Source organism: Protomyctophum bolini (genome assembly GCF_963924005.1).
Source record: "Protomyctophum bolini genome assembly, chromosome: 12".
Lineage (NCBI taxonomy): Eukaryota > Metazoa > Chordata > Actinopteri > Myctophiformes > Myctophidae > Protomyctophum > Protomyctophum bolini.
Genome location: NC_137873.1, coordinates 38617635 through 38633866, shown reverse-complemented (window position 1 = coordinate 38633866; position 16232 = coordinate 38617635). Strand labels below are relative to the sequence as shown.

The window sequence follows — 16232 nt, the reverse complement described above, 5'->3', positions numbered from 1 at the left end:
GATCTGTGTGGTTTTTTTGAGTGGTGCAACCACTCCAAGGAACAGCAATGTCCGTGCCTATGTATGTGTTGGTTCATGAGCACCAGTATGACTACCGTACCAGTAGGGGCGCTGTTGTCTCCACAAAAAGGCCTCGTTGTCCTGACCCCTTATCCATCATTTATACATTATGGATAAATTAGTGTGGACTTAAACTGTTATTCGTCTATAGTACTCGACACTTGCATAACCCATTTAGACCTGAGAACAATTCTACAAATGCCTTCTAACTGGACATTTTTCTTGAAAAATCTATGTTTCCATGTCAGTCATTCTCAAACAATTTCATGTCAAGGACTCCCAAAAATGTATTTAATTGGCCCGCCGACCCCCATCTAAAAATATTTTGTTCCAGGGACCCCCCCCCCAAGAAGCAAAGATTTGAGTTAAAAACGTTTTCTCAGAAAGAATTTACATTTAAAGATTTGCCAGTACAGATAGACCAGATTTTCACGATTTTTCAAAAATAGCAGACCTACAAGCTCGTAGGGACTTGGTGCCGCGCTATGAGCTTGTAGACCTGCTATTTTTCAATAGCTAAAGTATAACCTAATGCTTAAAAACACCAAAAGGGGTTCCCGTTTAGAATGGGTTGTAGGAGTGTTTGAGACCTTGGGGACAAGTCGTATGATTTGTCACACAACATGTGACATGACACACGTTAACGTTAACCACAGTGAAAATGTTTTCCCCGCGCTTGACGGTGTTTGATGAAATTCTCAAACAAGACAGTCAACGAAAAGGAAACACAGACACATGGACCACACATTGAATGTCAGGACAGAGAGGTACACCCCAGGGTCCTTGACAATGAGGAAAATTATGATGAAAAAATGGGAAATGCATCAGGTCAAAGTGTTCAAGATGATGTTTCTGGGGTTTAAGGTGAACAGCCTAGCGCTGAGGGTCAGGGTAGAAAGAACCCACCTAGAGCTAGGAGAAGGCCTGTGCACTTACAGGATTATGACACTGAAGACACAGCAGACAGACTGGTAACTTGTGTAGACTCATGTTATAGAGCAGTTTGCAACATACCACAAAATTACCAGGGTGCTATACAGTCAACCAATTCACGGCAGTGGATAAATGCAATGAATGACGAAATGCAGTCACTAAAAGAGAATGATACATTCAAAATCACCCAGTTGCCACCAGGCAAAAAGGCAGTGGGTGGGTGTATACACTCAAGAGTGAAACAGATGGGTCAGACAGGTATAAAGCAAGATTTGTTGCAAAAGGTTATAGCCAGAAATACGGTATCGATTATGAGGAAACATTCTCACCTACTGCTGACATGACAACTGTCAGAGTAGTTATGCAAAAGGCAGTGCAGGAAGATTTAGTTTTACATCAAATGGATGTGAAAACCGCATACCTGCACGCACCTATTGATTGTGAGATTTATCTCGAAAAACCTGAAGGTTATGAGAAAAAGTCAAAAACGGGAGAGAAGCTAGTATGCAAATTACAGAAGTCTTTATATGGTCTCAAGCAGTCAGGCCGAAACTGGAATTCTCTGTTACATGCATATCTCACTGAAAAAGGTTTTGAACAAAATCCTGCTGATAACTGTCAATACACAAGGGAAAAAGAAAATGTGATTCTGATTGTATGGGTTGACGATCTGATAATTGCTGCTAACAATGAGGAGGTTGTGAAAAATGTCAAAGTGATGCTCACTGAGAGGTTTAAAATGAAAGACCTGGGGAAATTAAACTATTTTCCAGGGATAGATTTTAAACAGTCAGAAGGTCAAGTCACAATGTCACAGCACAGATATGTGGACAAAATCCTCTCCAGATTTGGGATGCAAGATTGTATAAGGTTAGAGAGACCCCATGCGAGTCAAAACTTGAATACACAGAAAATGCTGAAAATATGGAAGACCCGAGGATAGAGAGGCAGTTGGAAGTTCAATCTATTTGGCTACCTGCACTAGACCAGATCTAAGTTATGTGGTCAGTAAACTTTCCCAGCATTTTGCTGAACCAAGTGAAGAGCATTGGAGCACTGTAAAACACGTGTTCAGGTATCTTAAAGGTACAACAGACCGTGGGTTATGTTTCAAAAAGGATGACACAGGTGAACTAGGCTTAATAGTCCACAGTGATGCTGACTGGGCATCTGAGGTCACAGACAGACGTAGCACCACAGGGTACTGTGCCAGTCTAAGCGAGAAGAGTGCTCTCATTTCATGGAAGAGCAGAAAACAACCAACAGTTGCACTTTCTACCTGCGAAGCAGAATACATGGCCTTAGCGTCAGCCATACAGGAGTGTATGTATTTGCAGCAGCTACTCAAGGGTATTGATAAATGATCAGTAAGTGTCAGTATGCACAAACCTTACCAAACATTATGCATGCGCCCCTACTTCTTAAGTTCTTGTGTCCTACAGAGGGCAATGTTATCTGCAGTGCGTACTGAACATGACGTCACGGACTATACCTCTGTCACCTACATTTCTACCTGTTCCGGTACAGAGCAGAGCGGCAACACAGCCGTATCATTGCCGCTTGAATAAATAAATATGCCCTACAAGGCTAAAGATAATCTACCGACTCTAAGAGTTCTAATAAATCTCCACCGCAACGCAACTATGCTGAACAGGATACAATGTAAATGGTTTCATAATGTTTAGAGTCAACAGTAAAACAATGTACAAAAGACAACAACATCCCCTTTAATGACACAGAGTGGAGACTGGAGAGAGAGAGACAGACAACGTCGGAACTCGGAACACAAAGTTGCTAAAATTATTTCAAAGAGAAAACCTGTGATTTAAAAAAACGTTTGTTTTAAACCTAGAACAGCTAGTGTCAAACACCATGTGTGAAGTGTTTGGTCAGACTTGGGAGCAGAATCCTGCTCGGTTTGTCTTGTGTTTGTGCAGACCGAGTGTTTTGGTGAGTTAAAAAACAATTAATTGCACGGATTGTTTGTTGGTCTCACTTTTACATGAAAACGTGTTGTAGTTATTTCATGAGTAAGAGTGTATTGTAGCCTATATGTTTTTTTTATGGCAAAATGCTGATTTGAGCTGGGCAGCCAGGCCAGCTGCTGGCAGTAATAATCAATCAGCATCACTTTGGGTCTGTGTACAATGCAGCTAGTGCTAATTGACAAGAATTATGCTAAAAACAAGTAGGTAGGCCTATATCATATATTAATCATTAGTCTTATTTTAATTCTGGTGAAAACTGGCACAATTTGGTAAGGAATTATGAAAAAAAACTACTCGGGACACCCAGCCTGAAATTGGGACAATACCAAGCCTATACAGACAGTAGACTACCTGAAGCAATTGAGTTGAGTAATTTAGTGATTTATTTTCTATATTTCTTATTTTTTTGTCCCTGTTGGAGATCATAAAGATGGCGAGCTAAGCCCACAAACACTGATACAAGAAAACCATTCTACATGCCGGTATGTGTCCACTTTGCACAGTCTGACAATTTGATTCACTCACTGCCAGAGCGGTAGGAGTGTTGTTGTTTGTTTTTAGTGTCCAAAAGCATGTAAATATATATAGCGTTTGTTCACACCAAGTGTCACTGTTGCACAGCCTAACACACAGACACACACACAGGCCAGGGAGGACACTACAGTATGTACAGCACAAGTACAGTACAACACCACACTTCAGACGGGTCTGATTTTCAATCTATTTTGGATTGAACTGAGTTGAGGCACATCTTCAAGATTAATTTTGATACAATTGAACTGAACAAGGACTGAGTTACAGTCAGTGTCACATACACTTCATTTCTTGATACAAATGACTCATGATATTTCAAATTGTGATTTAAGGTATAATATAATGTTCATTCTATTTTGATATTTTTGGGAAATGGATACCTATACCTCTACTTGTGATATGGAATCCAAGTTTGGTTTACCTGTGGAGAAAAGGGGGGAAAAAGAGTTAACTTGAGATATTAGAACACAAATGGAGACACAACAGGAACAAACCTTTTTCTAAAAATCTTAAGTAAAAATACACTTAATTTGTCTACATTTAATTTGTGTACTCATCTCATTCAGTAGTTATTCAGTTGTGAAAACAGACACTTGGAAAAGAGTATATGCTATTTATTTATTGATTGATTTAATACTTTATTAACAGGCTTTGGGCCAATAAGCCCCTATAGGGCCTAGGCCGTTTCCATTGTAGTAGTCGGTATCGGCAGATATGACCCTGCAAATAATCGGATATTGGTCATAATTTCATAATCGTGCAGCCCTACTTTCAATTTACCATGATCCACAATTTATATAATACTAGAATGAACCTATAAAAGGATCATAAAAAAAACATTTTTTTAAGCATTGTGGAGAGATCAAGCAGTTTTCATATTGTCCTGTAGATGGTGCCATATCCCTTTAATCTCACCCTGTACCCTCTCTTCTCTTGACAGGACCTCCCCCCTCCAGACAGCTGCTACAGCAGTGTGTGTGTAGAGGAGACCCAACATGCCCCGTGAAGGTTAGTTAACATTAGGCTAAAGGCTCAATTCAATTCAATTCAGAGGAGCTTTATTGGCATGAGAAAACATACGTTTACATTGCCAAAGCAAGTGTCAAAATGGATTATATAAACCTGTTGAAAATGGGATAAGTATATACAGTTGGAGGGGGGGGGGGGGGGTACAGCATTTTTTAAACCGAGCTATGTCACATTGCGTCGTTATATGTTATACGTTATGTTATACTATGTGCAGGCCGTGTCAGAGCTGTCTGAACATGTATGACTATGTGCAGGCCGTGTCAGAGCTGTCTGAACATGTATGACTATGTGCAGGCCGTGTCAGAGCTGTCTGAACATAAATTGGCCTTAAGTCAAGGCTTTCCTAACTATCTAATTTTGAGCATGCAGGTTTTATTGTAATTTTTCTCAACACACTTACATAACTCCTACTGTACATTGGTGTACTCTCTACTGAGGAGGCATTCTTCCAGGCTTATATATGTGAAGTACATGGGCTAAAAATAGTTACTGTACAAACAATAATGTTAAACGTCAATTACTCTTGATTACACAACCAAGATATATAGGCTAGTGTAAATGTAGCCCTGCATTATACTCTAGAGAATATAGATATATATATTATATAGGTTCATTTTTATACTAGTCCATTTTTAACACTGGATATTTTATTGTGCATGTATGAAAGTTGCAGTGTTGATTTCGTCGACTAAAACTATGACGAAAAATGTTCGGTGACTACCTTTATTCACTGACAAAAACTAAATAAACTAAGCTATGACGACTAAAACTATGACTACATAAAAAAATAAATCAACAAATAAAAACTAGACTAAAATGTTAGGAAGGGACTAGTGGACAAGAGATCCAGTATAAGTAATTTTACACTTGGGTTGCATGCTGAAAATAGCAGATCTACAAGCTCACAGCGCATCACAGCGCGACGTGTTGTGAGCTTGTAGATCTGCTATTTTAGTGTAAAATAGTAATTACGGCGACATCAAGGCCACGCCAAAACACATTTTAGTCGACTAAATGTGGATTTAGTCGACAAAAATCTTATGATATTTAGTCGACTAAAACATTCCAGGTGACTAAAATGTGACTAAAACTTAAATGAAAACGTTTCAAGAGACTATGACTAAAATAGAAATGTGCTGCCAAAAACAACACTGCGGTTCAGACTGCTGTACTCTGTGTAAACACTCAGCGTCATGTGGACAGGGTTAAGGAGACTGTGGCGCTATCATCTCAGAGAGCATGTGATCTGCACTGTCTCTATACTCAGGCCCTATTATCATACTATAATTCAGTCAATGTCTGAGTGTGTGTGTCTGTGTGTGTGTGTGTGTGTGTGTGTGTGTGTGTGTGTGTGTGTGTGTGTCTGTGTGTCTGTCTGTCTGTCTGTGTGTCTGTCTGTCTGTCTGTCTGTGTGTGTGTGTGTGTGTGTGTGTGTGTGTGTGTGTGTCAGAAACACCGCCATAGCTCCTCACTGCCTGCTCCCACACATGCAGGCATTGACCATAATAATATGGAGGTCTTAACGAAGCCCTTTTTTCGATTTGACACATTATGAATTAATAATGAATTTATTAGTGAATTAAAAAAAGCGAAAACGCACCCAGGGCGCAGTGCCCCCCGCGGCCACAAGGGTAAGGGCTAGTATAAAGGGCACCTACGACGGACGGCTGCAATTCGAAACTGGCCCCCCCGTAAAATCCAGTGGTGGAAAGTAACGAAGTGCTTTTACTTCACAGTTTTTTGTATTGAGTTGTGCTTGAAATGTACTGTAATTCTGCAAACTGTTAATAAATACTTCAATCAATCAATCAATCAATCAGTAGCCTATAGAGCGTCACAGCCCCGTCCCCTTTCATGAATTTATTGTAACCTGCCTTTTTTTCCTCCTTCTTTCTAATTATTTGTTTCGGCCCAAAACATTTGGTTTGTTGTCATGATTTGTCACGATCCGAGTTGGCTTAATTTGTTCGAGGGCTTACAGATCTTTAAATAAATACTTTTTGAAAGGTCAATGTCGGGAAAATAAATGCATGGGGAATTATTTCCTGGGCCTCGTGTCGTCATGAAAGGGGCCTCTATAGCTCTGGAGTAAGCTTTGCTTCTTGTGCTCTTTCAAGTTCACAAGAAATGATTCTTGGTGTTGTTTTTATTCTCTCTCTCTCTCTCTCTCTCTCTCTCTCTCTCTCTCTGAGTCCTCCTCCTGTCCAACCAGATGGTCTGGGTTTGCGCGATGTCCTCTCTGATTTGACTCTCAAGATAGTCTCGCATGAGAAACGAGCTGTCACGAAAGCAAACCAACCACATCTATATACGACCAACTCCTGAAAACAATCTGATCGTTGGCTCCGAATCACCGCCGTGCGGTGAATACCTGTGCTGTAAACAAAACGTCTGTGTACTGCATGGGTTGGTTTCGTTTGGTTGGCCGCGCTTCCTGTCCAACAACTCATATAGGAGAACATTAAAGAAGGCCAGGGCATAGTTTTCTTACACACGGAATGACAGTCCCATGGAAAAGTTCAAAAGGGACAAGAGTTGTTGTCGTATGACGTTCAAGTTCAGGTCCCCCCGTCTTCTCTCGTACTGTTAATTTCATAATGACAAAGTAGCCGGCTGACCAAAGGCAAGGATGTATAGAAGTTGGTCATTTTACAGCCTCAACGAGGTAAGGCCCATTCTATGTCCTAAATATACATTAAGCTCATGTCTGTGCTATTTTAGGAAGCTATTTGTGAAATATTCCAAATTGCAATTTTATGCTGTGGTATAGAGAAAAATACCTTGTCTAATTGAATTACCTGGATTGTAAAACATAACAGAAAGAGGTTTGATGACTTGCACCTGGTGGGTTATGTAATACGTGTACTGTAAGTAATTGAACGGCAGCACAACAATTTCTACACTGTAATTGACGCTAGGAATCAGTCACAAAAATAAGATACCCAAATCGAAAAATATATAGTTCAGAATTATACAAAGGATAATTTACAGAACTGATTTTTAAATATTTCTTAAAGTAATATTGTGTTTTGCGAAAAACTACAATAAAAACATAAATGATGTGTTGATTTTCAAAGTTGTCAGCTTGTTGTTGTTTATGTTTATGCCAGACCTTAACCCATTCTGACCGGGAACCCATTTTGGTGTTTAGCATCATGTCATGCTTTAGCTATTGAAAAATAGCAGATCTACAAGCTCATAGCGCGCCACCGAGTGGCGCGCTACGAGCTTGTAGGTCTGCTATTTTTGAAAAATCAAAGAGCGACTGACATTTTTAGAATCTGATCTCAGGTCAGAATGGGTTCATCAGACCAGTGTGTGTCCAGTGGAAACCTCGTACGAAATCTGATCTCAGGTCAGAATGGGTTAATGGCTATAATAGGCCATTCATTTACACACGTCTTCTGCTGAATATCTCACTCACTGCACACACAGCTGGATACCCAGCCAGTTCCCATGACTGGGAATCAAGAGGCAGTACTCAAAGAGTAGCTACTGTAACAGTACTTGTGCCATTTACCAACTTGAAGATTTTCTTTTGGCCTGACGTCGAAAAAAAAAAAAAAACCTCATGTTCTCAATATTTCACGTCAAGGACCCCAAAAAAGATATGTAATTTAATTGGCCGCCGAACCCCATCTGAAAATATGTTGTTCCACTGCAGGGACCTCCCCAGCAGCAAAGATTTGAGTTAAAAACGTTCACTCTGAAGGAATATATATATTCAAAGATTTGCGCCACATTTTCAGGACTTTTCAAATAGCTATAAGTATAGCATAATGCTTAAAACACCAAAAGGGGGTTCCCATCCAGAATGGGTTGAAGGAAACTATTCTGGATTGGTTTTGCACGACGACACCTTTATCCCATTCTGACCGGGAACCCGTTTTGGTGTTCAGCATCATGTTATGCTTTAGCTATTGAAAAATAGCAGATCTACAAGCTCATAGCGCGCCACCGAGTGGCGCGCTACGAGCTTGTAGGTCTGCTATTTTTTGAAAAATCGAAGAACAACTGACATTTTTCAGAATCTGATCTCAGGTCAGAATGGGTTAATCAGACCAGTGTGTGTCCAGTGGAAACCTCGTATGAATCTGATCTCAGGTCAGAATGGGTTAAATGACTAAATGAGTTGCTTTATTGCAATTCATTGATGGTAGTTGCAGTGTATAGAAAAGATGAGCAACCGGTGTCTCTTCCTCTTCTCTCTCCCTGAGGCCATAGCGGGGAAATCAATCGCTGTATAACAATATAACAAGAGAAATGAACTACCTTTCCACGAGTCCTAGCATGACGGTATAATGTTGGGGCTTCCATGAGTCCTAGCATGACGGTATAATGTTGGGGCTTCCATGAGTCCTAGCATGACGGTATAATGTTGGGGCTTGTGTGTATAGGTGACAAACGACAGAGGATTGCGTCTGTTGTTTTTGACACATTTTAATTTTAGTTTTAGTCATAATGAGCTTGTAGATCTGCTATAGTCACGGAACCTGCCGTCCAATAGACTTGGACCTCCTCTCTCTCTCTCTCTCTCTCTCTCTGTCCCCAAAACACAAACAGACAAGCCAACTTTGGGGGACATAACAGAGCCTTCAGTGATTGGCTGAGCAAAGTACATTATTGAAGATAAGAGTGAGGGCATAAAAGTGAAGATGCCAAAAGTGATTGGCCCGGAATGACATTTGTGATGATTTGATTGGCTGAGCACGGAATGTGTTCTGTGATGATGTTAAGAGTGCCCCTCACTTCACAGGGGTGTGATTTTTTTTAAACGTAAAGTGCTTTAGTGGCTTTAGTAACATCACCAAAGTCCACAGAATGTATTTTTGAGGGGTGATATCCCCTCCGCTATGTCCAGCTTTGAGGGTTTGTGTAAAAACAAACATTTAGACAGTGGGCCTAATGAGGCCAACTCCCCTCACCTGCAGCAATTTCCAGCTTCTGCCTCGCCATGGCAACCCCAAACCTGCAAATTGATTTGCGAACGCAGTGAGCACTTACTATGAGACCTAGCAGATCATGTCTGTCTGTGTGTCTGTGTGTCTGTCTGTCCCGCTTTTGTGCCCATATATGGAGCTGAGTGATTACGTCACCATGACTCAGCCATAACCATATAAGGAGTCCCCAAAGCAGCTATACATCCACCATGACTCAGCCATAACCATATAAGGAGTCCCCAAAGCAGATATACGTCCAAAACCCAAATATGTACGAGCTGCGTTCGCTTCCCGCGTTTGCGCGTCTTACTGGTTACTATAACCTGTCCACTTTTCACAGTCAGTTTGCACTCTTCAGACACAGGCAGACAGACGGTTACAGAGATCTCTATGTGGGACACAGACAGACGGTTAAAATGGGTGCTACGACAATGGGTATTATTACAGTTTCCAAGTTGCATCGTTGACCGACGGGCACGTACAGGTCTAGTTCCTTCTAAAGTCTCAGAGTCTGACGTTTCCAAACCCTCTCCTCCGCAGAGACAGTGGGACTCCATGGAACTGGAGACTCCCACTAAGCCGCTCCGCGCCCTGCGCTGTGCCGGGAAGCGGATCTTCTCCGGATACTCTCTCCCCCGGCTCTCCTGCAGAAGCAGACCCTCCATCCTGGACAGGGAGGAGGAGGAGGAGACCCCCACGGCGTCCCCCACACACCTGTCCACTCTCGGCAGCTGCATCTCCAGAGCCTTGTGAGTCAAACATGTCCTTCTTATTTCCACATTCTGGTTTTCAACCCTTTTCACGTCAAGGTCCATCGTCCCATTTTTGACCTGAGATCGGATTCTAAAAATGTCTTCTACATCCTGACAGTTTTCTGAAAAAGCCATGTTTCTATGTCAGTCGTTGTTCGGTTTTTCAAAAATAGCAGACCTACATGCTCGTAGCACTCCACTCGGTGGTGCACTATGAGCTTGTAGATCTGCTATTTTTCAATAGCTAAAGCATAAGATAATGCTAACACCAAAAGGGGTTCCCGCCCCAAAATGGGTTAATTATTCAGCATTTGAGCCACGCACCACCAGTTGATGACATTTTAGCCTCTCAGACCCAAGACTAAAGAATATGTTGTATAAGTTGGATAAGATTTTGTCCACTATTCCGTGCTGTATTGATGTTGGTGCCATTAGGAGAGATAACGATAAAAATATAAATTATTGGGTAGACTTCTTGTAAATTAAGTAATGCAGATGTTTAACAATGATTTAAGTGTAAAATAACTAAAAATATGATTTTTTTGTTTTGTTTTTCATGCTGGCCTGTGAACAAGATTGGATTTGTGAATACAGTATTAGTACAGCAGATTCAGAGTGTATGACTGTTTTTTAGTGTCGGGAGAAAACCACCTAACTCCACCTAACTAAAACAACATTGAACCAATGAAAAATAGTAAAAAGTGTTGGACAAAACCTCTCAACTCCATTGGAGCCGCCTCAAAATGTCTGCTAAAGCAACTAACTCCACCACCTCTCCCCTCTCTCGTGCAAGTAATTGACAATATATAAAGTCACAACACCAACTTTGATGAGGCATAGTATTGCTTTGTTTTCAAAGGTTTTCTTTGTGTGTGTGTGTGTGTGTGTGTGTGTGTGTGTGTGTGTGTGTGTGTGTGTGTGTGTGTGTGTGTGTGTGTGTGTGTGTGTGTGTGTGTGTGTGTGTGTGTGTGTGTGTGTGTGTGTGTGTGTGTGTGTGTGTGTGTGTGTGATGCACAAATCTATGTAAAGCGCCTTGGATAAAAGCGCTATATAAATGCACCATTTAACATTTAGTATTCATACTTTATTCTTAAAGCTTTGCTGCAGGTTGTACTATAAAGTCTCTGAGCAGGGATGCAACATATATGTATAGCATGTCCACCAAATGGACAATGGACTAAACGGTGCCTCAAAGATCATGTCGTATTGCCTATAGTTTTTAGCAATCCATAAACATTACAAGTCTAGAGATATTATAGTCTTGGTATTACAAAATGTCTCCCTGGCGTGTATAAAATGGAAATGGTTTGGTAAAACTGTGTTACCACCAGAAATGTCAGGTTCTTCTAACTGTCAAGTGGTGCTTGACCTATGTCTCTGAGTGTAGACCAGAAAGCCTCGTTCCAAACATAGACTGTAAAAAAATATGGACAAAGCGTTCTCCGGGTCTGATATGGACGTAAGATGGAGCCTGTCAGTCCTTGAATTGTAAATCGCCATCTTTCTAGATCTGTTTGGGCCCAGCTGGCCATTGGCTGGCCCAGACAACGAGGCGGGACTTCCCCCCCCCTTCTTCTTCGTTGGTTTTTATTTTGACTCGAACGGGGGGTGGATCATCACTGTAACGGTAGCCACGCCCCTCAGAATGGACTTTATGGTCATTTATTCGATAAATGGGACCATAACTTTCCAAAAAGAATATTATGACATGAGAAATGAGACTTTAAACTAATGACTGGAAGCAGAAAGTATTCATGACCATGTTTGTTAAGGTAATACAGTCTAGGTGAAGTTGGGCCCAAATACATGGACTTCTATGGGGCTATGGGGTTTTTTGGGCCCAATGACAGCGCCACAACAGGCCATTATATTAACTTTCAGGAAATCCCGATTTCCTTAGTGGCTTCACAAAATATCTGTCTGACTGCCCCCCTGGTTCCAAACAACGGCAGTTGGAATAGGAACTCCACCCTTCCTAAAGTCATCAGTGGAATAACTTCCCCAATGCCTCTGCAAAGCTGAAAGTGTGTATAAATCTATCCTAACTTCTAAAATCTAAAGCTATACTTGTTAGTTATAAGGGAGGTGGAATTTGGTGATAGGATGTCTGGCTGCTCTCTCTCTCTCTCTCTCTCTCTCTCTCTCTCTCTCTCTCTCTCTCTCTCTCTCTCTGTCTCTGTCCGACAGCAATGAAATCCTCTGCCAAAACAAAGCTCTCACAACCAGTCTGAGTGTGTCTTGGTTTGTTTACATGTGGATGTGGGTGTTTACATGTAGACTGTGTCTGTACTGTACCGTACTGTACAGTATAGTATGTGCATGCTGGCGTGTGTGTGTGTGTGTGTGTGTGTGTGTGTCTGTACAATCAGGTATTCAGGAGCCTCACTGGCTGAGACCAGTTAACCCATTTAGACCTGAGATCGATTCTACAAAGGCCTTCTAAATCCTGACAGTTTTCTGGGAAAAAAAAAACATGTTTCTATTTCATTCGTCACTCAAACAATTTCATGTCAAGGACCCCCACAAATATATGTATTTGGCCGCCGACCCCGATCTGAAAATATGTTGTTCCATGGACCCCCCCCCAGAAGCAAAGACTTCGCTCTGAAAGAATATATTCAAACATTTGGGCCACATTTTCACGATTAAAAAAAAATAACAGACCTATACAAGCTCGTAGCGCAGCACTCGGTGCCACGCTATGAGCTATTTTTCAACAGCTAAAGTACAACATAATGCTTAAAACACCAAAAGGGGTTCCCGACCAAAATTGGTTAACCCCCCTCCCCCTCCCCTCCCATTCCGTGGTGTCCATCCAAAAAGTGGTGACTTGGGTAATGTCAAGCAAACCGTTGTTTTACAGTTAACGTTCCGTCCGACTTTTTACACACAAGGAAGGAATGCGTGTTGTGTGTTCCCCTCTTCTCCTCTGATGAGGTGCGATGTGACGGACCACGTTGAACACCGTACGTGTGCCACGCAGTGAAAACCACGCGGTGGACGGACGGACGGACGGACCGGGGGACATTCAACCCATTTAGGACTGAGACCAGATTCTACAAAATGTCTTACAAAATCAGGGCATTTTTCAACAAAAAAACCCCCCCTATGTTTCTATATTAGTGATTATCAAACTATTTCATGTCAAGGCCCCTGAACATCTTCGGGGCACCTGATGGAGGGGAAAGGAACTGGTTGGAATAATGTGTTCCTTCCACGCGCTACGTCCAACCAGGGAAACTCCCCCCCCCTGTCAGGTGTAAAGGAGCAACTTGGACACTCAGGCATGAAGGAAGCATGAGTTCAAGTCCGTTGCTCTCCCCTTGTCCCCCATATATGGGGACTAGGTTGGTGGAGGGTGTGTAGAGCCCAGGATCACTTTAGATGATTGACACAGGGGTGAAAAATGGGTTACAAAATTGTGGGATAAAAAAAATGGGGGGGCCAGTTTGACATTGTGGGGGGGGGGGGGGGGGGACGACTATGATGGTGGGCTATGATGGAAAAGGCTCTATCCCCTCTGGTCTTTAAACAGGTCTTCTTTTTTACCCCAAGGTTTAGCTGGCCTGCGGACCGCAGTGACCTTGGGGGATTATACTGATGAACTGGTGGGTGTGGCCACATAAAAGCATAATTTGAAAACTTTTTGCACACCTTTTTGAGAGAAATCTTCCTCCTGGTATATTCATAGTACCTGATGATCATGTTTTATAGGGGTGGGGGGGGGGGGGGGAATCACGGCACTCCATCTTTAATATAAAATGTTGTCACGGGCTAATGGCTAATTTGCGGTCACTGTCCCAAGTCCCAGGCTATGGCTTATAGTAGGCTACTGGCTGGAACAGAGTCTCCAGGCTGTGTGGAGTGGCCGTCTTTCCAGACAGCCACTCTCTCTACCCTCTGCACTCCACTCGTATACCAATTCGTATTCATAGCGAAGCATTTGCAAACTGGTGAACGATGGGATGCACTCGCATGCCATTCTGCCTGCACGCGTCATGCTTATTTTCCCGGAGAAAGACAATAATGGCGAAATGAAGTTAATCACTTGGCGTGAGTCGCCTTTTCTCTTTCTATTGTTATATAAGGTCCGGCTCTCAGACCATAACGAAGAAGGGAAACGAGCATGGATAAATGCAAAAAAAAAATGAAATTTATTAAATAGAATAATTAAGTTTAAAGTAGAACGAACACATGTTTCCAACAAAAAACTTGTCGGGGAAACTAAACTGCCACCACAAACTGAGAACCGATAGTCAAACAAACAATAATTCCCTGTGTGGCCTTGCAACCGGGTGTGGCCCAGGTGGAAGAGAGAGAACCACTGGCAATAAGGTGGCTCTTTTTAGTGATTGGATAGTGATTGGAGGCAGCTGGCCAGCGGCCTCCAATCACACTGAAATACAGATTAGTATTAGTAAAGCACACACACAAACCCTGTCACACTATTGATAGAGGATATATGAAAGTAGACTGACAGGAAATGGGAAGAGAGATGGGGGGGGGGTGACACACATTAAAGGCCGTGGGGGATCGGGAGTCGAACCCGCGGCCACTGCCAGACTGGATTATACCAGCCACGGTGCCCCCAGACAGCCACGCCAGCCGCCACGGTGCCGGAATTCGGAGTGATTTTAAGCTAACATTTTTCCCACCAACGCGCTGCTATGGTGCATCCAGCTAGTCGTTGGCCTTGCAGACCGGCGTGTTGGTTTTGGCAGCAATTTAGATTGTCATTATAGTCTCTTGAATAGTTCTCATTTTAGTCACATTTTAGTCACTTGGAGTGTTTTAGTGCTAGCTTATAGTTTTAGTCGACTAAATGTGCGATTGTAGTCGACTGAATCCACAGTTGATTTAGTCGACGGAAACGTGTATATATAGGGCCTCGATGCCGTCGTAGTGGCTGATGTTGCAGAGCCGATCTACAAGCTCACAGCGTGACGCTTTGTGATTGATTGATTGATGATTGATTGATTGATTGATTGATTGATTGAAATATTTATTAACCCATTCTGACCTGAGATCAGATTCACACAAGGTTTCCACTGGACACACACTGGTCTGATGAACCCATTCTGACCTGAGATCAGATTTAAAAAAATGTCAGTCGATTTAAAGAAAATAGCAGACCTACAAGCTCGTAGCGCGCCACTCGGTGGCGCGCTATGAGCTTGTAGATCTGCTATTTTTCTATAGCTAATGCATGACATGATGCTGACACCAAAATGGGTTCCCGTTCAGAATGGGTTAACAGTTTGCAGAATCACAGTACATTTCAAGCACAAACTCAACACAAAGACTAGTGTTAACTGTGAGTGGACGACCCAATTAAGCATTACACTTGTTTACAACACGGCCCACCTTGTTCAATTCATCAACACATTTAGAGACGTATACAAATAGACACTTCTATATATAGTTAAAGGAACAGAACAGGAATTCATCATAAAGGAGGCAAAAAAGGAAAAGAAACATATACAGTGAGGGGAAAAGGGGGGTGGGGGGGGGATTCAGATTTTACGGGGGCCAGTTTGGAATTGCAGCCGTCCGTATATGTGTCCTTTGAGAGCGGTTTTGAAGGAGTCAAGGGATTCACTTGAGCTTGCTCAAGATCTACTTGAGCTTGTAGATCGGCTATGAAATTGTCAGTATTAGTTTTAGTCACCTATAGCTTGGTTTTCATTCAGTTTCCATTTAGTTTCCGTCAGTGGGAAAAAACAGGTAGTCGAATTAACATTTTCATAGTGATTCAACACTGGCTAAAACCACAACAGGCGCTGCCAACCCAGAGCTGTCATATATAGAGGCGGTATCGATGCCTGCCAGGCGTGTCTGCTTCTCGTAGGCGGGTCAGAAATGCTTCTCGTTGTTGTGTGTTGTTTCTCTGTTGAGGGGGGGGGGGGGGGGGGGGGGGCATGTGTTTCTGCCTTGTTGACTTTATCCACCACTGATGACATGTGAGGCCATATACAGGTGCAATTAAGCCCCGCCCG

General features: G+C 42.3%; 1 protein-coding gene across 1 annotated transcript in view; it reads left to right on the top strand.

Moving 5' to 3' along the window:
* Window positions 1–7068: 7068 nt before the first annotated feature.
* Window positions 7069–16232, top strand: part of pde4ca (phosphodiesterase 4C, cAMP-specific a) — a 121495-nt gene continuing 112331 nt past the window's right edge. The window contains exons 1-2 of the mRNA XM_080778217.1: window positions 7069–7209; window positions 10025–10233. Of these exons, the coding sequence (XP_080634343.1) occupies window positions 7174–7209; window positions 10025–10233 (245 nt within the window). The 5' untranslated portion in view covers window positions 7069–7173. The remainder of the gene's footprint in view (window positions 7210–10024; window positions 10234–16232) is intronic.